Genomic DNA, 26,580 nt, shown 5'->3' on the forward strand with positions numbered 1-26,580 from the left:
TGTAATATAAAAAAATTTACAAAAAGTCACTTTCAAAGATACTTAGTGTTATTTTGTGTTTAGGTTTTTCAGTGGCCATAAAAAATATGTAAATCACATTTTTTTATGTCCGAATGAGTAAATTGTTGTCATTGATCCTTTATTTGTGAGGAATAAAAAACATAATTGCACAAATATTGATTGAAATGGTTAGTATAGGAGTTAATAATCAGACACAAAAAAGATTTGGAGAATTATTTTTTTTTCTGACACGATGGGTGTTCCCGGGTCAAATTGACCCGGGAACATTATTGCTGTACCTCACAAACGAACATAATACGAGGGTTAAGCACTTGTGATGTTTAACTTTGGGTAATTCACAAATTCTTTATCTATGTGAATTTTACGCGCAGGCAATACTAAACCCAGATTGCTGTCTGACAGGTATAGTGTCTTATAAAATCGCTCGCTCCATTTAGATGAAAAGCAACAAAATAAAATCAGAAAGTAACTGAGGGAACCATTATACAATGCGGTTTTTGTTGTTTTGCAAGTTTAATACTTCCTTTAAGTTGAGTTTTGAGTATGCGGAACTTCGTGCAGACTGAAGATGATGAGAAGGAGGAGTAGGATGTTGTGAAGTCAGGTTGTAACTGACCGAACCACTAATTCATCCAGTAGGGAGGCGGACACACGCATTTCCATCACTTACTACGCTGTCAACCAGTCACACTCAGTGACAAGCCCTCCCATTTATTGTTCGTGTCCGGCTTTTTAAATGACCAACCGTAACCTTGAGAAAACACGACATAATTCACACAACCACAGCTTCCTCTCCAGTATCTGTGACCGAGGGAGGCATTCAAGACACAGGCCGTCGTCTTTGGCAGTTGGTTTCACAGCGAACGTTAGCGGCTAGCAGGCTAATGTGAGAAGGTAAGGAGGTTCTACTGCTGCTTGTGAATTAAAACCCAGATGGCGTGTTGGTTGCATATTTCCTGGCTGATAATTTTTTAATATGACCTCTTGACGTGGGAGTTGGTAGTTAAATATTTAGAGGTTCAGCAGCAGAGCTCCGGTTAGCAGTAGTACAGCTAGTTAGCCTGCTAGCTAATCCATCCGTGGCGTAGGAGAGCACACAAGCAGCGCGGACAGGAGGTGAGAGGATGCTTATAAAGGACAAACAAAACATGGACTGCATGCTATAAATATAAAAATGATAACGCTGCCAGAGTTATACAGCGGGCTGTCAAGAGGCGTTGGCATTGCCTTATTATATTTGTTAAAGTATTAATATGTGACAGCCAATGCCCTTACTCTTATCTCCTCAGTTAGTTTAGTATTCCCACTACAGCTTATCACTAGCTCACAGTGGATGGTTTTTCACTCCGTCATTAACACAGAGGAGTTTTTCGAACATATTGGTCACGAACTAGCATGTGGCAGACTTCCCGAAAGATCTTGCGATAAGGCAGTTAATTTAAAAGGATTGAATGGCCGTTGCAGTTGGGTAAACATAAACGTAGCCAGCTTTTTAACACCCGTGTTCAGAAAAGCTGTAGCGTCACGTTTCTCTGTGTTTTCATTTACATTTTTAATGTATGATTAAATATGATTTGTCGTGTTTAATTAAATATAATGCGGAAGACGGGCTTTGAGGACAGAATGTACACAGAGACACGATGAATACAGGAAAGAAAGCATCAGTTTAGTACATTATGGAATGAATTATGATGCATAAATGCATCATTTTCTGTGTATTGGAGCCTCTGAGCACGATCTTCCTCTCTGGTATAAAATAAATTACATTTCAGTTATAAGATGTGGATGAAACATTTATACTAGCTTGTCTCACACTATTCTTCAGAACAGCTTGGTGTGTGCATGACCCCCGCACAAGCTGTTACCTACGTAAATCCATCTAACACTACTTATTGAGTTCCCATGCAGCATTTAATTTTTTTCCAGGTCTGGATAAGTTTTGGAAAAGAATAACGGAATAGTAGTTGAGTTTTCACTATCCATTTGCCCATCTATTATTCTAGCAGCCTTCAAGATAAGAAATTTTGCATCCATATGTAAAGACTGGCTGACAAGTTCTTTATTTGAAAGTGGATCAAAGGATGGACTAAGAACTCTGTAAATCTAATTGTGGAAAAGTTTTTGACTATCTACATATATTATTTTGACTTGTGTGGATGCACCTATGAGTCATATTTCTGGAGGTGTAATTAAGATTCCAATAACAGGAGCACTTAAAGGGAATACTTCACTTTTATTTTATGTCTTTTGAAAAACATCTAAATGACATTAGTTATCTGATAACCATCTTATCTGATACAATGACAGATTTATTAAACATTAGTGTTGAATAGTGAAGGTCACTGCAGCCTGATGAATCACATTTTGACCCATAATGGATAATTCATATGCTAGCTGTGATGCGAATTTGAAAATATTGAACAGGATAAAATAAAGCAATGAAGTGGTGACTTTTATCCTCAGGATCAAAGGCAGCGGCTTTCAGTTCAAAGACTCATCATGACATACACATTGAATATTTTTCTTTCATCAGCCTGGAAAGAATGAAATATTTTTGTCATGGCTTGAAAAACCTTAAACAACCTCACAGAAGTGAAAACCCAGTTTGTAGTTGAATTGTACGCACCTTTTATAGCTTGATATAGATAGACCTCAGCTGTCACCTGCTGTCCTAGAGTTTTTCTACTTTACTTTTACAAAAAAGCTGTTTTTGCATTGTGTAATTTGATGATACCATACATTGAGAGTCATCGACATTTTAACAGTTGACTCACAGTTGAGTCTGAAGAACCCACATTTTTTGTCAAAGGGCTACTTCAGGATCTGGATGTTAAGTTTGCAATATGACACTTAAGCACACAATTCTAGTTAATATGTACATTTATTTTAGCTGAAGAACAAAAATGACTAGATCAGTCCTCTAGTCGTGTCAATGTCAAGACTCCAAATGGTTGCATGATGTTTTATTTTCTAGGCTCTAAACGATACCAGCGCTGCTCAACTGAGCAATGTTTTGACGTGATGACTGATAGTTTTTTGAAGCACACGTCGTCCTTCATGTGTTTTAGCTGCTTTGTTGAGCTAAAACTACTCCATCACTTTGCTTCAGCAGTTTGCTCTGACTGGAAAGAACTGCAACCCATTTTGAAAGGTCTGTGAATCAAATCCATCTCTCCTCTTTCTGCTTGCATAACCAACGACTGGCGCCTGCAGTAATTCTGAAGAGATCCGTGTGTTGTGTTTAAAATGCATTATTCTGTTGCCTTTGAAGACTGTTATTGCAAGCCGTGATTCTCATTTCCTTTACTGAGAGACAAACGGTTCAGCACCAAGCCCACTTATTCAGAACCATCAGTGAGGTGGCACCGACCTTCCATCCTCATCTAAAAATAAATCTGTGGTTCTGTTCTTTGCGCTGTGTGCCTACAGCTCTGCTGCTTCATAAAACAGCCATTTTGGCATTGCACCAGTTGCCAGACCAGCATGTAGATTCATTGTCCTGATGCTTTTGCAAGATAATGACGACTGGATAACAGTTTGTGCAGGCCCATCCCTGCCTTGCACAACATTTCCTAATAGCAGGCTTATTTCCTCCTACAGTTTGACGCATGATTTAGGAAAGGTGGATCTTATTGCCATTTGTAAATTTAAAATACCACCAGTCCCTTTTTAAATATTGCATAAATCTGCAAATTCTCTGGATTGTTCAAAAATATTTCAAGAAGAGTTCACCTGTTCTAACACCATGGTCCTGACAATCGACAGCCTTCATAATCCAGTTAGAAACTGTACGGTCTTCACTGTATTTGAATAATTATACAAAGTCTAATGGCATCTGATATTAAGCTGACTCCATAAAGCATATTTCTGCCCATCTTTTGTACTTTTGAAGCCCCTCACTACAGCACACCTGATATCCAACGCTGAACTTAACTATATGAGAAAATTCAAAGATTAGGATTTCAACAAAAACAAATATTTTAATCTTTGAGTATATTCTCAGTCAGTCTGCCACAGATAGGTGTTATATTCTAGTGTGAATGGCCTCTCCACAGCCAAGGAGAGCCATTAGTGATAATTGGAGCCATAATATAAGTGAGGCAACGTGTGTTAAAGTTCGCCCTAATGTTCGGATGTCCTCTTTGTACAGCTGTGTCGAATACTGGTTTCTTTGTGGCTCCTGGTTAATTACAGCCCTGGCCGGGATGTGTGACTGTAGGGTCACACTCCTGATTTATGTGCTGCTCATTTTGCTCCTCTGTTTATCTTGCTGTGGTGTGTCTGTTTTTATAAGGCAAGCCCACGAGTTTTTCTGCATTTATTCACATTTTCATATCCAATGTCTTATCAAAACAGATTCTTTATCTCTGTTGTATAAAACAATAGAAATGTTGAGTTTGTAGATTTGTGGTTAGAATCCCCAAGACTTGGAAAATGTAGAAATTAAAACTTAAAATAATTAGTTACTGGAAATGTGCCGATCAGGTTTTTTCCTGCCGATTCTGATTCCGATCACCCATACCGATCACATAATTATAAATTTTTTTAATCATAAACACTACCGGTTACATTATGTGGAAAAAGGAACCCTGGATTCTCCTTAATTTAGACAAAAACTTGTTTTTAATAACTTTTTCCAAGAAAAAAACAAAACAAAACAAAACGGGCATTGTGCAAATTGTACTGCTATCGGTAATACTATCTTTAACAGACTGAAAACATATGAAGGCTCTGAAGAGGTTAAATAACGCAAAGAGCCAAAATAAAACCTCTCAACATTGCCAGAAAATTCAAGTATAAAACTTAACATTCAAAGGCAAATACAGGATCCATTACAATAAACAATCCAGATTTACTGAATGAAAACTTCCTGATAGCATGGCGGCTAGCTGGTTACTGCTAGTTCTGATTGGCTGTTTCTGACCGAGCGGAGTAATTATGCAGAACAGGGAGGAGATCGATTATTTTTTCAGAGATTATCTGTCTCATGTTAGGACAGCGAAAGTTTTAATACGCATGTAAAATTTATTTTTTAAAGTTAGATGCTGCAGCTTTAAACAGGGGTTCGGTGTGAGAGTCACTACCAGGTGGAACAGAAGCGGTTCCCCGTCTGTGAAATATTACTACCTGTAGCGTAGCAGCGGTTCAACAGCCAGAGCAGAACCAGCGTCTTACATCGCAGCTCGAAGACTTAAATAATTTTGCGGGTTATTTGTTTAGCTTTCTGACCGTCATACTAATCCAGGTGAGTGTTTGTAGCTGTGCGCTGCTTTACCTGCTATCTGATCGCTCCATATGTCTTTTTTTACTGCAGTGAGCCTCAATATAGCTAAACTCTGTCAAGTATGGCATTGTTTTTATGCCATATTAGATTCGTCATGTTGATGCATTTTAACGTGCTTCAATTTTCCACCGCAACACGCAAACTTCTCCATTCACTCAGTGCGTTATAGTTCCACATCGCTTATCGCGTTTGTTGCTATGCGTTTGCGCAGTGTGAAGGAAAGAGGAGACCAGCTGCACAGGCAGGCTGCGAAATGAGATGCGGGTGATCGGTTTGTGTGATCGGCAACAAGAGACGAGGATCGGCGATCACCGATCATACACTTTTTCACGGAAATCGGCCGATTATGATCGGTAGCCGATCGATCGGCACACCTCTATTAGTTACCCTTCAATAGTTAAAGAAATGGGTACAGAAATCTCAATTCATGATGAATTTTTCCAATCCAAGCATTGTCAAAATTTTGCATACATGATCAAATATTTTCATATACTTCCTGTACTAGTTGTGCCTTAGCAAGTTACAGATAAACCACATGCTTGTTGATCCTATTGAAAAGTCAAGTTTATTTGTACAGCACATTTTAGGAACAAGGCATTTAAAATGCTTTACACCACTAAAACATAACACAATAACCAATTATGAAACAATTTACAGTATTTTTTGTCAAATGCCATAATCAAAATCATCATTCAGATGTATTAGTCAATTTCCTGTTGCTATGAATCACAGGTAACTCTAAACAGGTGGCTTTTTAGAGGTTGTTGAGGTTGGTTGTAGAGGTTGTATTCCTGGCAAAGACTCACTCCTTAAGCATAGTCCAAGACTTTTCCGTAGAAGTGAGTTTGAGGCTGGCTACTTTATTCATCACCAAAACAATTTTGATGTCTGTATCGGATTTGCCATTCCAGGTTTTGCATAACAGATACCTTTTCAGTCCCATCTTAGTCAAAACTCTAAGTGAGCTTATGTGATTCTAAAAGACTAACAAAATTGCCAACTGCTGATCAGGGGAGAAGTCTTAACCTCAGTATTTGTGTTCAGTCCATTCAACTTTACACATTTCCCCTGTGCTGTGATACTAACACTAAAAAACATCAAACAGTTGCATCTCAGCAAATGTAGAAAGAAACTGTTGATTTGTTTATTATTATGGAACAGTAATGAATTTGGAGAACATTTCAGAATAAATTGAATACCTTGGATGTCTACTGTCCTACCTACCACTTGGCATCTATCTTGGTTAGTATAAATAACTGTCTCAGCCAGTGAAAAACAGTAATTCCAGCAGATTTTCCGGCATATTTAAGGCCAGGTCATTGCTTGGTCTGTTAGTAAATGGTATCATAATGTGTGCATAGGTAAATGGATAGCTCCTTGACCTTATCAGTGCAGGGTAACATCATGCAAGCATGTTCTTCCACTTCAATGTTTGCTTTTCAGGGTGGCGTTTCAGCAGAACAGCAATGCGGTGTTTGTTGTTGCAGTAAAGTGTGTTCACCATGGCATGCCGACTGCGAAAGCTCTTGTTACTCGAGAATATATGCTTCAGAGATATGTTGCCGTTACGATAACAGGGGAGTCCTTAAAATAATTTCCCTCCTCTTGTTAGTAGTTACTGGTATCAGGTATTCCATTTTTTTTTTTTTTAAAGTTCTAAAACTCCTAAAAATGTAAATTACATAGTTGCTTTGGTTTGAACTTGTTTTGTGGAGATGGCAGAGAGGAGAAAAACTTTTCTACCACACATATTGCTCTGCACTGGCTGAATCAAGACTTCAGTTCTTATTTGTCAATAATCATTTTAAAATGGCGACCATTTTGTAGTGATGTTCATTTGCACTTTCAAGGAGCAGTATGGCTTTCTGATCACAGATAGATTTAAGCTGGTTTGGCTTTCCATGCCTTTTTCCACCTCCCTTTCTCTATGTGATCAATATTGTTTTCCCTCTGCCATTTCACATTATTACATATAAGTTCTGAACAATAATTTCTGAACTTATTTGTTTAGGTTCCTTTCTCTAAATGGATTACTTGGATTAACATTTGATGAAAATTTCTTGTCACTAGCACCTTTAGGAATGTGTTTACAATGAAAAATTGTGACGTGTTCAATACTTATTTTACTCCCCTGTACGTACATAACAAAATGCATTTTTCCAAAACAAAAAAGTAGCTCAGTCAATTTAAAAGTTGGATCATTTCCATAAGATAGTTTTGCAGTTGTACTTACCAAAAATGTTTGATTACTGTACCTTCTAAGATCTCAGCTTAAAGAGTCACAATGGAGCTGGTAAATGGTGGTAGATTCATGTCTTGGTGTTTGAGTTTGCTCCTGTTACCTGTAATTCCCAGGGCTTTAAGGGCCATAGTGCATGCTCTCAATGGTCCTCATTCTCCCAACAGCCTGTAAGCTGCTTACTACATCAGCGAGCCTCTTTTTATCCTCCAACAACAACAACCAGCTGGCACAATAGTGAATAAAATACCTGTAAAACACACAGCGCTAGAAATGCAGTAGGGATTTACAGTGTATTTCTGAGTTGAATAATTATTAAAGGGATATTGTTGAATATCCCTTTAATAATTATTAAAGGGATATTCATGGGGGGCGAACAGCGAACAGCTAGAAATCTCTTATGCTGTTCCAGGCTTGTTTCTTTGTCACCTTCTTTGTCTAGTAAAAATAAATTTAGTTCAATATTGTGCATTGTGTTTTTAATTTCCTGTAAAGGGAAATGTGAGGCAAGATAGTGTTGAGCTGTCATCTCCTGGCTCAGCTGTAATACTGTTTAATCACAAGAATGCAACCTGCAGCCGATCTCATGGCGTAAATGTTTGTAAAATTTAAGATGAAGGTCCTGCCAATCACCAGTTAGAGCTGTTCAAGCAGAAAATCTGCCTATACTGATCAACTGACGATTTCTTCACTCTTTTTTTCTGTTTAGTATCCTTTCATAGTAACATGCATATTCAAAAATAAACTGTCAGGTTGATAATGATCATATTTTCTTGTGTTTTTGCAGGTTTGTCTGTAGTGAATGGACATAATGATGACAAAGGATCTGAATTTCAGCTACAAACCTCCTTTGATGAAATTATACCATTGACACAGAAGGGAACGTATATCCTGGATGTCTTGACATACAGGATTTTAATATTCCAAAATGGAGAAAAAGAAAATATGCCCACGTCTTCTTGACTACTTAGTGGTTGTTGGAGCAAGGTAAGCACTGATCCTGACTGATGAATCTGTTATTGTCTTAAATGTATCTGAGTCATAAGAGGAGTCATGGGGGAGGGTGCTGCAACACGTAGGCCCCCACAAAACACAGCTCCGCCTTACCATCTGCATGCCAGAATGCAAAGTTATCACCCTTAGTAAAGCTTGATTCTTTCAAAAAGTCTTTATGGAAATTTTTTTGCCTAAGCCAGTTGTTTTTAGATTTTATTTTTTTTCTTAGATATAATTCTGTTGATCTAAAATTTAGCAACAATGTTTGAATTGTATTTGGTTCTATTCAGTTACTATTTATAGTTGCTTTTCAGTTTCAAGTTATTTCAGTGACTGTTGTGGGCTCTTCAAAGTTGGGTTCTGGCCCCTTGTGGTTTAGTTTCTTGCGATTCCCTTAAGACGACTTAATTAAATAGCAAAAATGATAATGAACATAATTATAAGTATTGAAAGACATAAAGCTGTCCTTTCACATAGATAAAAAACTATATATTGGTATGTGTTGCACCTTGTGTTGTCATTATAGCCCTTTTTAACTTAGTAGAAACGCTCATCTGATCATTAGTCTATTTCGCTGTTTGTTTTTTTGTGGGTTGGAAGCTGAAAAGCTTGGGAACCACTGTTTTGTGGGTACGAGCAATTTTTCCCCCATGTTTGTAGAAAAGTTTGTTGAATTTCTAGAAAACATAATGGTCATTTTAGACCATGCTCATTTTTGATTTTCTTTATGAGAGCTTAATTTTTGTCCACTTTTTGGATCTCTGGTTTTTGAGCTACTGACACACATTGAAAAACATGTGATTTCCCTACTTTGTTTTGCCTAGAGTTCTTTTATATCTGTGTTTTAAACTGAGCACCTCTTTTTGAACAGTTTAGATTCCTATCAAAGCATTAGGAAGCATTCCTAATTTCTTTTAGTTTTTGCATATTGATGTTGTAGCAGTTATAAAACCTAAGAGAAACAAATAATTACCTGGCATGTTTATCCATCTGTTCTTCAGGCAACCAAGTAGTGACAGTGTGGCCCAGACTCCACAGCTTCTCCGACGCTACCCCCTGGAGGATCACCACGACTTCCCGCTCCCGCCGGATGTGGTGTTCTTCTGCCAACCAGAGGGCTGCCTGAGCATCCGCCAGCGCCGGGTCAGCCTGCGTGATGACTCTTCGTTTGTTTTCACGCTGACCGACAAGGACTCTGGAATTACCCGCTACGGAATCTGCGTCAACTTCTATCGATCTTTTCAGCGTGGGCATCACCGCCCTCGCGACAAGAGTAGCCATACAGAGACTGCAGCGCAGGCAGTGGAGAGCACCAATGAAATGTCTGATGGAAGCAGTGGAGGCCATGTTGCTGCGCCATCCGCACCTGACAACTCCAAGTCTGAAGCCCCGTCTTCATCTGGAGAAGAAAGTGGGCAACCAGGTCCTGAGCAAACCTCTGGCAAGTCTCCACAGCACAAACGCAGAGCTGCCAAGATGGCTGCCAGGAACCGCAACAGTACGCTGACTTCGCTGTGCATACTCAGCCACTACCCCTTCTTTACCACTTTTAGAGAATGTTTATATATTCTCAAGAGGCTGGTGGACTGCTGCAGTCAGAGGGTAACCCAACGAGCGGGACTCTCTCGTGCCACCCAAAGGTGAGACTTCTGTTTTGTTGTTCTGGAGGTCAAATGCTAGCTTTTCTGTTTTTTTTCTTTAAAAAAACAGCAACAAAAAACAGAATGGCAGCATTCAGGTTGTTCTTTTTTGTTCTTTGTTTCTTTTTGTTGGAATGGGGTGACGTTGTTTTTGTCTGAATGGACTTTTCATTCACAAAATTGATTTTTCTTTCATTGTTAGCACAATACTCAATCCACTAACTGTTGTATTGACTGGTGTGCCTTTTACTGTCTCCAGGATAAATAATTTGCTGACAGCTCATCTGTTCACAAGGACCTGTTAGAAAATGTCAAGAAAATAGAGCAGTACTACTCAAAGAGTAAACAGCACAACATTAAGGCACCGGCTTGTGTTTTTAAATGGTTTATGAGCACCAATCAGGTTTTTCCAGATCAGTTCTGACTTGTGTGCAATTGGTGATTTAGATTTTTTTTTTTATTTTTTTTTAAATTTTATTTATTTATTTTTTTTCATTTCCAATTTTTTAAATCTGGATACAACACATTGTTGCAGTTTTTTGACACAGGGCGTAATTCTGAATCAAACAAAAATGAAATTATAAGATCATCGTAATTTTTGCATTTACGTATATGACCAAATTCGAATGTAAACAGAAAACTGTTGGAGTTTGTTTCACAAATTAGAAAAAAAACAGCAACATATTAAAATTTTTTTGAATAACTCTAATCTCATACAGATGAATTGGTGCATCTCCCTCCTTTCTTTCCTCCTCATCCACATGTGATCTGTATGTTTAATATAACTAATAAAGGAGCCTTTTGTCTGCAGCTCTGTGTGGTTTTGCTGGCCATCTGCAGCTTTTTTTTGTTTGTTTTCACAGAACTAGCTTTTGTTTAGTTTTCTTTTGCACTTTGAATTATGAATTCATTGTCGTATTTAATTGAATTTGTTTTGAGCGATTTATTCAATGTCAAGTAATACTTCATCAAATATGATACTGATGTCTGATCCAGCATCGGTGTTTTCCCTTTCTTAGGCTTTGAGGACTGTTTTTATGTTTTTGGATTCTTTATAGTTGTGTTGCGTTAAATATTGTTGTGGGGCGGTCAGTAGTTTAAGGTTAAGTTGAAAAATACTTGGCTAGAAATATGATCGATGCAGGGTTGCTCAGGGTATGATTACTTTCAGTAGAAACACCGTGGTTTTTTGACAGGTAATTCATAACATGATCCAACTTATTTTATTTAGAAAGCAGCCATTATCTATACTACTTCTAACATAATATATTAATCATTAATTATTTGTAGTTTCCACATAATTACTTATCTTGCTTTTTGTTTATGATCACAAATCTGAGAAGAAAATTATATTTCCTATGAGGGAGGAGCAAAAAAACCAGGGTTTTAGTGAGTTGTAACATGTGGATGAAGGGCTGCACTGTGTTATAGTCTATACAGCAGGTGATACCTTTATTTACTCCAGGGCTTTTTATTTTCAAATATTCTGTTTTGGATATTCAATGCTTTCAGTGACTGTGCATACATTTGAATAATGAAATTATTTAGACTTTAGCTTTTAAGCTAATTACGCATAAAAGTTTATATTTTTTACCCTTCGGTATTACAATTTATTATTGTTTTAATGCACTTCTCTTTCAGTAAAATGATCCAGTCTGTCTAGTAATGAGCATCATAAAATTGTGGTTAATCATACAACCTGTGAGTGTATTGAAGCCAAATGCTTAACATACTTGAGTTGTTTTGTTATGTTTTTTTTGTGGATTGCCAGGTTGAAATGTTGGGTTGCGGTGACAGAGAAAAGAGGAGAGTCATTGTATAATGGCTTAGAGCACTTCTCACTATGGCAGCTCTGACAGATTGAGGTCTCCAGCTGCCTTTGGGCAGCAGCTGCGAGGTGGGAGGGCTCTGAAGGACTAATGGTTTACCCTCACTCCCCGCCTCACACACTAAATATACCCTTCAAGAACCAGAATGGTGTCGCGTGTGAAGTTGAGCCTTTTCAAATCAACATTGTGGTGATTGGCAAAGAGCCTCTTCTGTGTTTCAGTATCATTTACCCTTCAGATTACTGATTTCACAGTTGGTTTGGTCATGCGTATTGGTAGCTGTCTGCTGCAGTAAAATCAGCCATCATTTATCTGCTTCAAGATATTTTTATCATTAAATTTATCAGCACTACTCTGTATATTTGCCATGTCAATTAGATAATTAAGTTCTCTTGAATAGTTGTATTTGTATCTGTGAAATTTAAGAAGTATTGCATTCTCTTATGTGTGAAGAAATGGCATTTAGCAACAGTCTCCTGTGTTTGTTACGCCATTTTCCTTAGAAAATGTTTTGCAATTTAAGCACAATTCTTGTACAGTTAATTAGGACATTAGCCGCAAAGAGGAAATAATAACATAGAAGTTGGTTTAATGTGTGTGATCTGTTTGTGTATCTATGAAGGGACACCATGTGGCGGGTGTTTACCGGAGCGCTCTCGGTGGAAGAGAAGGGCAGTCAGCTGCTGGTCGACCTACGGGACATAGAGTCCTGGGTGTACCGGCTGCTGCGCTCCCCGGTGCCACTGGCAGGTCAGAGGCGCGTGGATGTGGAGGTGCTGCCCCAGGAACTGAAACGGCCACTCACCTTCGCCTTGCCTGACAACTCTCGTTTCTCCTTGGTTGATTTCCCGCTGCACCTGCCCTTGGAGCTGCTGGGTGTTGACGCCTGTCTTCAGGTCCTCAGCTGTGTCCTGTTGGAGCACAAGGTAACCATGAGAACAAGTCAGGAGTTCAAGATAGGCTCTGGTTATACCTTGGACCTTTTTATATCTGTATTTGCATTTTCAGTTAAGGTAATTTTCATGCATAAAATATGTTAAATAGAACCTCAGAAGATCAGCAAAACACTGAACACAGTTCCTCTGCTGTGAATTCTAAGAAAAAAACTGACCAAGCTCTACCACCAGGCTGAATACCTCATAATTTATTAATTTCCTGATAAAGAAAATTGATTTGATTATTTTCTCTACAGTGAATGAGTTTAACTTAACACCCACTCTGTTTTCTTTAAAGCAATTAACCTTACTAAGGTTAGCAAACATGTTTTGCACCTCTCCCTTAATAGCCAGCTCTATTGCAGTTACCAACTAGTGGCATTTTATCTTTAAGTAAAATACTTTTTTTTTTTTTTTTTAATCTGCCAAAATGAGTAACGTTTATTATTCAGTTTCTGTTTATAGTTTTTATAGCCATTTGGTTTACACAAAGCAAGAGAGAGGAAATGAGAACTCTGAGAACTTCATCTCTTTTCTCTCTGTCATCTGCCGTCTTTCACCTCTTGAGCCATTGACTTGAATGTAATTGGAATCCTTGTTCAGTTAGCTGGTGTAATGTTACTGTGGCACAGATACATAGGCTCATTCGAAGCATTTCCAGACCAAAACTTGTGCTTTTAGTTTCATACACAATGTTGTGGAGTTCCTCTGTTGTGTAACCTTTTTGTTTTCCTTTTGCAAATTTTATGATCAACTGACTGGTATTCTTACTTGTTTACATTAGGAAATGCAAATTGAAATGTTTAAAAATAAAATCAACAATGACTTTTCAAAATGTTTTTCAAAACTTTTCCAAAGTTAAAGTTTCCAGTCTGCATCACTATGATTCTAAAAATGCACTAAAATCCTCCAGGTTATGAGAGATATCAGGATAAATCTTTACAATACATTCCACTTTTTCCCTTTGCAAAACAGAACTAACTTTTTTTCTTTTCACATCTCAAAATATGGATGTTTGTCTCAGAATAGATATGTAATTTATTGTTTTTTCTTTTGCAAAATCCTTTCCAAATAAATGACATCTACATCCAAATAATATGTGAGAGGACAAAGTTATACTGCTTCCTCATTAATTACTAGATTGTAAGTAAATGCAAGCCAAGAGGCCTTCCCATCTTTGATAATTATTTATAAGCAGCAACGTTGTCTGCGTTACAATCCCCTGCAGTTAAACAGGATTTCACTAATATTTCCAAACAAAGACAAAATAAATACCGAGCTAGAGTTTTAGACTGTCTGTATTAATAATCCTTTTCTATTGATTAGTATGGTTAGCATTCCAGAAGTATTCCTTTTTTGCTGGAATTTTGATTTGTTTTTGTTTTTTACCATTTTGCTATAGCACTGGGCGTTTATGTCAGGAGACCATGAGCACAACCTCCTCCCATGTCAGAAGTGCTGAAAGAGGTCTCAGTCAGTTTAATTCCCATTTTGAACTTAAACGCTGTAATTTTCAGCAGTAGGATGATAAATGAGGAGTTTGTCACTTTAAAACGTGTCGATATTCACATTTAATTTATTGAAAAGCTGTAACAATTCCAAAGTGTAAAAAGGTATTTTGCCTTCATGGACCTTCCTGGTCTACTGCTTTCTAGGAATGAGAATAAGCGTCTCAGCTGCGGTGGGGAGTAAATCCCATGGTTTTAGCCATAAATGTGTAATCATTTCACAACATGTATACAGAGAAACTATATTATAATCTCTTCAAAGTAAGAGGACATTTGTAACACTCCCAGACATTAAACAAAGAAAGGCTGAGAGGTCTGTTCCATAGGGTCATTATCCACACACACACCAGCAGCGCCTCAGGAATCGTGGCTGTTTTTTATTTGTATTTCAGAACATATTGGTTTAAAATAAAACATTGTTTATTTGTTTACTACACTATGTTCAATAAAAACTGTAGACTTTTGTTTTTGAATGAAGGATATAATTCTTCTCTGCCCATAGACTGCTGTAAATGGATGCTGATGATGCAGTTAGCATAATATGAGCTTTAGACAATTTTAACTGATAAGACTGAATTATTTGTAAATCCTCAGCACTCTCTCTACACAGAACACCCTCCAAAAGTTCCACCTTCATTTTAAGGACATTTACTTGATAAATACCCTGGTTATTTATTCATTTATTTATTTTTAAAGTGGTATCAGTGGAAAAATAGCCAACTTAATTCTTCTGCCTGCAGTAACAACTTCCACACCAAACAGTGTGGTTGTTTTTGTGACATTGTTGTGCTTAGAAATATGAATTATCTGATTAGAAACTGGCTGAACAAGGAATCATTTAATCCCAAGGTATCATTTGAACCCACATTCAAGATTATAAAATATTACAGGATGCATATAAAGGTATTGTTATCTCAACTTCTAAAAAATACAACAAAATAAAAATAAAGTCATATATATTAAAAGCTAAAATACAAAATGTCTGTAAAATAAAAAGTCAATATGTGTATAATTTCCTTGTGTTCATCTGTTTGAAAAACATTTCACATTCTTATTTAATCCAGTCAAGCTGAACTAATTGAAAGCTGTCACACTGACGTCTCTTTTGAGCTTTTTCTTCTCCCAGCTTCACTTGTTCTTGAAAATCGACTTTTAATAATGCTGTTAACAAACTTGAGACAAAACCGGGCATTCTTGCATGCAAGTTAGACAACAAGGGAATAAGAACAAAGCAGTGAAGTTATTAAAAGACAGACATAACTTGACAGTTTTACGTTTGTAAAGCCTTAACTCAATAGGAATGAGACATTCACTGCTTGAAAGGGGACTAGTAACATTATGTTGAATAACATTTATTGTGTTTTTTTTTTTTTGTTTTTTTTACCATTATTTTTCCTTTAAGGTCATTCTTCAATCGCGTGATTACAATGCTTTGTCCATGAGTGTCATGGCCTTTGTTGCTATGATCTACCCCCTGGAGTACATGTTCCCTGTCATCCCGTTGCTCCCTACATGTATGGCTTCTGCTGAGCAGGTAAGTGTAAAAATGAAACGCATGGAAATAACAAGTCTGAGAAACGTTTGAAATTAGCTGCCTATTAAAACTGTAAACACCATGTGTTGTTGGAATACCAACTTTATGTACAAACTGGTTTTGCTTTCTCCTCCTCACAGCTTCTTCTCGCTCCCACTCCCTACATTATCGGTGTTCCAGCCAGCTTCTTCCTCTACAAATCGGATTTCAAAATGCCAGACGATGTTTGGCTTGTTGACCTCGACAGTAGTAAGGTGTGTGTGTGTGTGTGTGTGTGTGTGTGTGTGTGTGTGTGTGTGTGTGTGTGTGTGTGTGTGTGTGTGTGTGTGTGTGTGTGTGTGTGTCACACAATGTTTTGCACATCCTGTCTTTCCAGTGGCATGTTTTTACCAAATGCTGCTCCAAGATGGTGTTAAAAATAAAGCAGGAAATTGAAGGCCAACTATATAACCCCATTGAAGTACATTTTTTGTGGATTATTCCCTTCCTATTTAGAGATCATGTTAACAAAGTAAATTTTTAATCATATGTCTTATGTGGCTTGCAGGTTATAGCACCCACCAATGCAGAGAATCTGCCCCCTCTGCCAGAGCCTGAAGCAGGCGAGCTAAAGAAGCATCTAAAACAGGTAATCAGCACTTTTTTTAAAAAGTCAGCTTCATTCAACTGCCCTGTGGCAGCCAGAAACCAGTGATCCCAGTGTTTTTATATGGCTGTTTCTTTTTACTGTGACTTGAACACACTCGTATACATGTAAAAATTCTCTTTCAGCAATTTGAGGAGTAGGTGGCTCCTTCATCATCTGGGTTGTATGTATTGTAGATGAGTGTGCGAGATTTTAAAAGGGCTTGTTTTTAGTGCACTAACATGTTATTATTATTTTTCTCTTTTCTTTTTGTTTCCATTTTGTTTGCATGCTCTAGCTGTTGGAGGTAAAGTCGGATACTTGGACCCAATAAACCTTTTATTGTTACTGATGGCAACCAGTTTCCCCCTATAAGCATACTGAATAATTTCAGAGTCTGGTTCTGATTCATGAAAACAGCTTTATATTCAGTTCCTTTATTTTTTCATGTAACACCCACAAACTTTCATGGCTTTTACTGTGATTTTACACATGTAGTGAAGCTAAATGAAAATTGGCCCTGGTTTTTTAAATTTTGTACAAATACAAATCTGTGGACTTTGGTGTGTATGTGTTCACCAAACGATACCTCTAACGGAAATTATGTCCCACTGATTGCCTTTTGTAAAAATATTAACACAATTTCTCAACATCTCTGAATATCTCACAAAGCAATGTTCAATTCATCTGAAAAACAAATTGCAAACCTAGGAAGAAATGGACACCCATGTACACTGGCAGACCCGAACAGGACAGTATTAATTAGAGAAGCCACTAAGAAACCATAGGTAATGCTGGAGGAGCTTCTGAGATCTTGAGCTCAGGTTTACACTCCACAAACTTTTTTTTATTATGAAAGAATGGCAATAAGACAACCATTGCCAGAGGGAAAAAAATACCCTTCTTTCTACTGCACATGATCCTAAATCTATCATCCCTTAGGTTAAATGGAGTGGTGGAAGTATAATGCAGTGGGAATACTTTTCTTCTTTTCAGCAGACATACAAGTTGGTCACTGTTGACAATAAGGTGCCTGGAGCAAAACTTAACTGTGATGAAAGATTGGATCTCTTGGTAAAGGTTGACATTCCAACAGGACAACAACCCCAAACATACATGTGTTTGAAAACCCATTCAAAGTCCAGATCTAAATCTAATTTCAAATCTGTGGCAAGACTTTAAAATTAGAGAGCACTGAGCAAAACTGTCAGTTTCTACATGTGCAAGATTTGTAGAGATAATATCCCCCAAATACCTGCAGCTTTATTTGCAGAAACAGGTGGTTCGTCTTGCATTGACATGGAGAAGCTGAATACATATGCACACCCCACTTTTTTCAGATTATTTCTAAAAAGGTCTTCCTTCCGCTTCCAGTAATGCAGTACTTTCTGTTGATCTACTTCAAATAATTCCAGTAAAATAAATTGAAATTTGTAGTTGTAACATGAGAAAATTTGAAGAATTTTGAGTTTTATAAAACTGCTGCAAGGATTTTAGTTCCACAGTATAAACGTATAATGGCCAATTTGAAAAATTGGCCATTATAAAATTGTGTATTACTGCTGGACCCTACGAACAAACTTTATTTTCCCTCTGTATCTGTTGAGTCTCAAATGAGTTTGAAAACAAATTCAAATGCCCAGATCTTGTACATGCTTGGCTCTGACTTTTTACCCTTTGTCATCCTATATTAAACCTGTACAAGCAATTAATATGGGACTGTGGACAACCCCACCTGCTGATATCCTTCTCAAACCTTCCAATCTATATTGGCTTGATATTCATATGTGCTATTTTTTTATATTTTTTTTTATTCATTTATTTTTTGCACTTATTGGGATTGCTAATTGGTACAGCTATTATGCTTCAAATTTCAAAAGTACTATTTAAATTTCTCTTTGAGTTGGAGCAGAGGCTTTGTTTTTTGATGTTTTTGTTTTACAATCACACAGAAAAGTAAAATGTAAAAAATATATATTAATTAAATCTGAATTTCTTTCAAAGTATTTGAGTTTTAAGTGTTTACATGAAGCTTGACTTCACATACAAGTTCAGAATCTTATTTTGTTTAAGATTATTTTGGAGAGTGCTTGTTTTTTTATACCACTATATACAAAGCTTCACAACCCACTTTACTTGATCTAAATGCACAAATTAACTCAAGAATCTGCATAATTTTTTCCCCCCACAAATGCAAGATATCTTCCAACTTACTTAAAGATATGGATCGTTCCTAATTATACCAGTTCTATCTTTATCAACCCACTTTACTGGCAAAACACTGTATTTCGTTGCTCAGAGGCTGTTTTGCCTAGCACAAATTTTCACAGGATAAAACTCAATTTGACTATTCATTTTAGTCATCAATTGGTTTCATCCACCTTGAATCAGAGCCAGTTTTATAGCTGTGTGTGGTTAGCAGCTCTTTCTTTGTGTGTGTGACTGAGAAGCTGGTTTGTAGGAGTGTGCTAAGCCTCAGTTTTTGCTAGCATATATTTGGAAATAAGCTCACAATGGTTTTTCTGTGAATGTAAAACATGTCACAGAGGAATGTTTCACTGATTTTTCTAAAGACTTGGATGCCGTAGCATAATGCTGCTTTGTGAGAGCCTCTGAAAATACTTGCACTCGGCTCTTCATTTTACAAATAAATCAGTCCTGCAAGAGACTGATTCATTTACTTTTGTAAATCTCAGATTGTGTGTTTTTTTTTTTTTAGAAAATGGGAATTAGTTTCATTTTTTCCATTTTCTGTAGATGCAGAGGTGTGCAAGCATTTTATGTATTTCTGAAAAGATCTGCTGTTTTGTACTGTCATCTCCTCTCCATTGTAACCACTGGGATTTCCCAGTTGGTGACCATGGATGTTTGTCCTGTCTCTCTCAAAGGCTGGATTCTGATGGTGAATTCTGGCTTTTGATCAAGTTATTGACTTGTCGGTTTCTCAATGTCTTATCATATTTGGTATAAAATCATCTCAACTTCTTCATCAGCCTTTTTCTCTGTCTTGCTTTCTCAATGTCTCTCTAAATTTGAATCCTCTTTGTTTCCACACTCTCAATAAAAATATTATCCAACTCAAGTCAGTTGTAGAATTTACAAACAAAATGACAGAGCTAGAGTTGTTTCACTACAAAACTCTAGTATAAACCCTTTTCCTCACAACTTTAACTTTAAATTACTCACATGTTGGTGACAACAAAATGTACTTACTTGCTGTCAGCCAAGCAGAAAAAGTGGGAAGTACTTCTAAAAGGAGACAAAGAAAAGAAAGTGAAAAGGCAGATGCTGCTACCCTTCCATCATGTGATGTTCCAGTGTCTGTCACAAAACTGTCATCTCCAGCCTACATGTGATTCTCCTGGCATCTCTCTTATTCCCCTTCCTAGTGTCTGGTTAGATTGACCGTGATCACCCAAAAGCAGATCTTCTCCTCTGAAAATAAGGTTACTCATTTCTCCTCCTGTGGAATGTGTAATGCCCATGCACGGAAATCCTCTCTCACACATTGGTTTGCCTGTCATTACTTATTGTCTCTTGTTCTCTTGACCTATAGAAAATGCTAAAGAACATTTCAGAATGTCGCTGGACATTGTTTCTGATACACTGCTTAACTCTGGCTTGAGCATGTATGAATGTGCGTGCATCTGTTTTTGGCATAGTGAGTGTTCTCTTAACCAAAATAAGACAATAAAAGCTTATCTGTTTATCCCTTTGACAAAGTTAACATTCATCCTGACCCAGCAACTAAATGTTCCATTATGCTAAGCTAAACATTGACTCCTGAGACTGCAGCAGTTCCCTCTAAGCAAACCATGCATAGTGACTTACTTCCTCCTGTTTCTCCTCTCTAAAACGGCACACCCACCACAGGCATCAACATGTGTAAATTTGATCTTTGATGACCTTATTTATTGTTGAGTCAAAACCATAAAGATGGGCAATCTTTGGATTGGGACTAATTTATAATGTTGTACCTACAATTATGCAGCTTCTACTTCAAATTAAGTTTGTTGTCTTCCTTCGAAATTGTTTAGGTGTTTCCAATAAGCAAAAGACTTAACATCTGTTTAAATAAACCTCATATTACCAGGTTTTAATGTAAAATTCGACACCATTTCCAATGACCACTGCTGTCTTAGAATTACTGAAATAGAAAGCTTTATAAAAGCACACATTGCAGACCACGCATGTTCTCAGTCACCCCCAATACAACCAATGAAGGGTTTTGTTGATGGATGGAACTAGATAGTTGATGGTGACATTTCAATAGATGTTTTAAACTGGTCAAGTAAATTGTTCAATTGATCTTACAAAAATGAGGACAAGGTCCTATAGTGACTGCTGGAAGGATTCACCTCCTGAAAGCTATCAACGACCGCTACCAGATTCCTATTGAGGCAGATGTTCAGAAACAATTATTAGGCTGATAAACACCTGTGGCAGCCAGCACTGAGATTTCAGTTTTCACAGTATGGCACACTTGAAGATCTCCAGGCGTACACCATTACTGACTCAAAAGCAACAGTTGGTTCTGCTTTAAATGTCAATCAAAATAAGAGTTATAAGCATATGTTATCAAGAACACTGTGCTTACTGTGAAGCAGGGCAGTGGCTCCCTGATTCTGTGGATGGACTTTCCATCATCTGACATTGGAATCCTGCAGCATTTGGATGACAAGATATACAGAGATTGTATAATTCTAAGATGGCAGTAAATAACACAACAATTGTGCAACACTGTTTTTTATTTAATAGCTGCTAGTTTGGGCACTTTGCCAATAAGCTTAATTTGCAGTGGGGGTTGAATAATTTTAGATGCAAATATATTATCTCCCTTGTTGGTGGTTACAAATAATAAATGTACCTACATTATATTCCATTAAACACAATTTCTAGAAGTTGTTGATGCCTGTAGTGGGAGTAGTCATCACAGCATTGTTATTAGATCCATAGCGTCTTTTGTAATTTGTATCACTGGTGCCTTTTAGGCATTGGCCAGCATGAGTTTGAACACACAACCTATTCTGAACCTGGAGAAGTTCCAGGAAGGCCAGGAGATGACCCTGCTCCCTCCAGGACGAGACAAGGCTTCGCCATCCTCCACCGAATTCAACCCTCTGATATACGGCAATGACGTTGATTCCGTTGATGTGGCCACCAGGCAAGTAGTAAACTTACGTTTTCATAAAAACGTACGTTAGTACTGTTGGAACATTGAGCAGTATTAGTATGCTTTGCCATGAGGATAGATTCCACTTTTGAAGACGGTAAGGTGACCCCTTTTAATCAAAAATACAAATTTGAGATCACTTCCTGTTCTTTGATTTATTTTTTTAAAGACTGGCAACACTACAGAAAAGTCAGAATACTGCAACTTATTAAAGATGAAAATAGAAGATTAGCTATGAAAAAAAAAAAAAAAAAAAACAGAAACAACAATCCAGCAACTTGGTGTGTTTTCTACCACTTCCGTTAGTGTGCTGCCACCACCTTGTGGTAGTAACAACACATTACATACAATTTATGTTAAAAACAACCTTTAAGGATTAACTTCTTTGTGCGAGTTGGCTAAATTGACATGCCAGAATGACTATGCAAAGCTTTTAAAATCAGTGTTAGCCCAAACACGATTATAGAGTTTTTTAGGTTAATCTGCAGCCTTATTTTTTATTCTAACATTGTACCAGCTATAATATCACATAACATGATTTACCTCAATTAAAACATCTTAATTTTCTTTTTCATTTCAGGGTTGCCATGGTGCGATTCTTCAACTCTCCCAATGTCCTCCAGGGCTTCCAAATGCACACGCGTACTTTGCGGCTCTTTCCGCGACCAGTGGTCGCTTTTCAGTCTACGTCGTTTCTTGCGTCTCGCCCACGCCGCTCCTGCTTCGCCGATAAACTGTCCCACACCCAGGCGGTGGAATTCTATGGAGAGTGGGCACTCAATCCCACTAACCTTGCTTTTCAGAGGATACACAACAGTAAGACTCATTTAACATGGTAATAATCTGTTGATGAATCGTTTTGAATTGAATTGACCACCAAGCTGCTGTTTTTATCTGTTTTAGATGTATATGATCCATCTTTAATTGGAGACAAGTCAAAATGGTACGCACATCAGCTGCAGCCTGTGGTCTACAGAGTCTATGATGGAAGCTCCCTGCTGGTGGAAGCTATGGCTGGTCCATTGGAAGATGAAGGCAATGAGTCTGATCCTACAGACAGGTTAGGAAACCAGGTCCATGTCTGATTTGGCTCATTTGTAACATATTTGTTGAGCAGCTTCAGATATTCTGTTCTTCGTTTTGTCTCAGTGGTAGTGACAGTGATGGATATGACGACTCCAGCTCTTCCTATTCTTCACTTGGGGACTTAGTGAGCGAGATGATTCAAGGCGACATCCAGGGGGATACACCAAGTATGATCTTTTGATTCAAAACCAACCCGTGCAGTATGAATAGTTTTCTTTTTTTGGCATTGTCATTGAGTACTGTCTGTCTCTTAGGTTTGGATCCTCCGACTCATGCTGCACTAGGCGATGCCAGCGAGGTTGAGTTTCAAGACTTGCATGATTTAAAGGATAGCCATAGTGTGGATGGTCCTTCTAGTGGGGAAGGAGCTGCTGAACAGTCAGACGGACAGCCTCTTCGTTCAAGCTCCAGCACAACTGCAAGCTCAAGCCCTAGCACAATCATCCAAGGAGTCAATCATGTGTGTGACTATTTCATTCAACTTTACATTATTTTTTTCATACAACTCTCTTATGTGTTGCTAATATGAAATGATTTACACAATGCATATGTATCTGTGTTGACAGGAACAAGCTGAAGCACCTGAGATTGAAGCATCAGCAAGCGCCGCTTTGCAGAACCCAGTCCCTGGAATCGGCAGTCAGCCGTTTCTCAGACCAGCTGCAGATTCTGGTCTGGTGGATTCTGTCAACAAAAAGCAAGAGTATGACAACCCATACTTTGAGCCTCAGTATGGCTTCCCCACTGAGGAAGACGCGGAAGAAGAGCAAGTGGAATCTTACACTCCTCGGTTCAACCAGAACCTCAATGGCAACAAGTGTGTACATGCAGCATTTAGATGCTCTTTCTCTCATTATCCAAGCTATGTTCGTGTCATGGAGTTCTTGATCTTACCGTCCATTTTTGCGTGAACCTGTGTGTGTGTGTGATTAATATCTCATGTGACCTTTCTTTTGGTTTCAGGGCTCAGCGGCCTTTACGTCCCAGCAGCCTGAGGCTCCCAGGAGAGTCTGATGGAGAAGGAGACTCTCGTAACAGCTCCCCCAATTCCACCATCTCCAACAGCAGCAATGATGGATTTGGTGGACTTATGTCTTTTGCCAGTAAGAATAAATCAAGTATCAGTGTAGATGTACTGAATGTAGCTTCACTGATTACTATAGAATCAACAGAAGAAAGTTAAAACGTCCAGATGGGAAAACTGCCCCCTTCCACATTGACAGACAAGATGGCTGGCAGTTCTCTTGTTTTGTTTTGTTTTTTTATGATGATGATTTGTTTGTTGTAATAAACAGCATCCAGTTAAATGTGTCAAAATGGCAAATTTAAAGTTAGTATTGCAAATGCTCAATTTAGTCCGTTAGCTACAAAACACCCTTCACGGGTTAAAATTGCCTCCTTTTATTTCAACGGAAATGAAAAAAAATCACTTTTTATCTGGACAGACATTCCTACTGCTACTTATATAATATAGTGTTGTTCATTACATTTATTTTACATTTTAACATCTAACATTTTTTTATTTCCATGCATAGCCTCAATCATAAATATAGCATAAACACTCCCTTAATCAGAATTCAAGTGATTACTCCACAAAATGTTATCCTTTTTTGTTGTTATGCTCTTTATAGGGTAATATTGTACGAAGCTGAATGTAGGTGGTTAATTAGTTGTGTTGGCTGCTTAATAGATCTTGTATCTTACTGACTATAGTTTTAGTAAGAGTGATAGGTGCCACTCATTTTGCTTTGACACCACAATTAGACTTTTTGGTCACAACCGGGAATATTTCTGGTTGTGAAAAAACCTTTCTTGGTGAAATGAAAGAAGCTACGACCTTCCTTAAGCTAGCTGATTGACAGTGCGCAACAACTGGCAGGATGAGGTGATCCTGTCACCCTGTCACTAATCAAGTCTCATTTAATGGACTTGAATAGTACCAACAGTATTTGATCATACTTTGCTTAGTGATTGTCTCTTTGATCCTTCACCAGGTAATCTTTACAAGAACCACGGCACCAGCTTCAGCCTGTCCAATCTGGCTCTTCCCAACAAAGCAGCCCGGGAGAAATCAACACCTTTTCCCAGCCTGAAAGGTAGGAGGGAACTAATGACTATTACACAGATTCAAGTTGTACACAAGGTCTGTTTCTGCCATCCTACGATAACTAGATCCTACTTGCTCAATTTTTTAAATATTTATGTTACAGATTTTAATATATCTCCAGCTGTTACAGATTAAGAGCTGAACTATATACGCTAAATGTCAAAAAGAAAACATTTTTATTTGTTTGTAAATTTGTTTGTTCTTTTCTGCCTTCTCTGACATTTTTTGGGGTGTAAAAGAATATTTAAATTTTGATGTTGAGGAGGAAATGGAGCAAGCAGGTTTGTAAAATGATTTTAAAGCTTTTCTCTCCTTGCACTGGATTGCCAAACATACATGGCACTATTTAAAGGAGAATATTGAGGAAACGTGAAACATTTTCTCTCAGGAAAATCCACTCCAAAGCAGACTTTATTGTGTTGTCAAAAGGAATAACTCAGCATTTCTTTGTCTTGTACAGTTTTTTTTGTTTGTTTTTTTTTTCACTCCACTGACTCCTAATTTGTTGGTGTACGCTTAGGTGGAGAACTGGGTAATATGGATAAAGAAAAGAAAAAAATCACAGTATTTCTTCCTGTGTTTAAAAGTTTCAGTAACTATCATAACACATTTTTAAATGAATCAAGTTTCAAGACAAACTAAAAGAAAAACATTGTGGGTAAAAGAATGAACACTTCTCAACTACCAATAAATTGATGAACATATAACATTACATACATATAACATAGTGCCTGTTAGTTTTCTCTGGGTTAGTATAAACTCTGTTTAGGATGGATTTTCTCTTCAACTGAGAGAAAAATAAACAACAGATGAATCATGGTGAAGATACTCAATAGCTCCACTCATTGTGGAATAGCTGCCATTAAAAGTGTTCTGTTCCTTTTGATCGTGATTTGTTTTGTCTTTGTTGTTCAGATTCCCCTGACAGTCCGGGTATGTTATGTCTGGTGTGATAGTTTGTCCTTGACTAGACATTTCTGTGACCTTACAAAGTGACACGTTCCTGCCTTGCATCCTGTTCTCAGAGTAGGACTGAGATATAAGTTACACCTTTAGCATCCGCTACATGTTTATGTTTACTTTCCCTTTTTGTTCCTCTGTTATTCCTCTTTGTGTCACTGTTGAAAGTCTTTTTTTTTTCTGTAACTGCAAAGATTTCTTGATGTGGCATCTATATCTTTCTACCTTAATTTTGTCAATTAATAAAATTCCATTTACTTTTTAGTTAATGTTCACAGAAAGATCTGTATGTAGTTAATGGAATAATATCAAACCTTCCCTGACATTTTTTAGTTGTTGCCTTATTTGTGTGCTTGGTGATATTTGCTCTTGGTTATTACTAAACTTCTAAAAGCATTTGTCTTTTAAGCAAGATATTTAATTTAATTAGTTACTCTACTGCTTATCTTTTTGTGTTTTGTTCTCATTAGAAGCCTGTCTCCCTTATTGGGGGAGGGAGATATATACATGTGCATACTTTCTAAGGATTTATCCCTATTTATTATAACTGTTAAAATGTCCAGCATCGTTCACACAGTTCAGCAGTGTTGTGTACATCGCCAACATATTTACAGTGTACTCACCAGCTGTAAATGATAATCGT

The 26,580-nt window shown here is 37.5% G+C and overlaps 1 protein-coding gene across 3 annotated transcripts in view; it reads left to right on the forward strand.

Annotated features, from left to right (window-relative positions):
• Positions 1 to 615: 615 nt before the first annotated feature.
• Positions 616 to 26,580, forward strand: part of madd (MAP-kinase activating death domain) — a 53,269-nt gene continuing 27,304 nt past the window's right edge. The window contains exons 1-16 of one of the 3 annotated variants that reach the window (XM_088004445.1): positions 616 to 915; positions 8,332 to 8,531; positions 9,542 to 10,180; positions 12,632 to 12,935; positions 15,855 to 15,986; positions 16,127 to 16,240; positions 16,534 to 16,614; positions 20,001 to 20,057; positions 21,603 to 21,775; positions 22,365 to 22,600; positions 22,688 to 22,844; positions 22,934 to 23,037; positions 23,125 to 23,330; positions 23,437 to 23,687; positions 23,834 to 23,973; positions 24,865 to 24,966. In XM_088004445.1, coding sequence (XP_087860571.1) covers positions 8,473 to 8,531; positions 9,542 to 10,180; positions 12,632 to 12,935; positions 15,855 to 15,986; positions 16,127 to 16,240; positions 16,534 to 16,614; positions 20,001 to 20,057; positions 21,603 to 21,775; positions 22,365 to 22,600; positions 22,688 to 22,844; positions 22,934 to 23,037; positions 23,125 to 23,330; positions 23,437 to 23,687; positions 23,834 to 23,973; positions 24,865 to 24,966 — 2,755 coding nt within the window. In that variant the 5' untranslated portion in view covers positions 616 to 915; positions 8,332 to 8,472. The remainder of the gene's footprint in view (positions 916 to 8,331; positions 8,532 to 9,541; positions 10,181 to 12,631; positions 12,936 to 15,854; positions 15,987 to 16,126; positions 16,241 to 16,533; positions 16,615 to 20,000; positions 20,058 to 21,602; positions 21,776 to 22,364; positions 22,601 to 22,687; positions 22,845 to 22,933; positions 23,038 to 23,124; positions 23,331 to 23,436; positions 23,688 to 23,833; positions 23,974 to 24,864; positions 24,967 to 26,580) is intronic. The other 2 variants (XM_088004444.1, XM_088004443.1) reach the window with 2 other exon arrangements.

Source organism: Poecilia mexicana, unplaced genomic scaffold (assembly GCF_051168715.1).
Source record: "Poecilia mexicana isolate PSO_F unplaced genomic scaffold, ASM5116871v1 scaffold_3, whole genome shotgun sequence".
Lineage (NCBI taxonomy): Eukaryota > Metazoa > Chordata > Actinopteri > Cyprinodontiformes > Poeciliidae > Poecilia > Poecilia mexicana.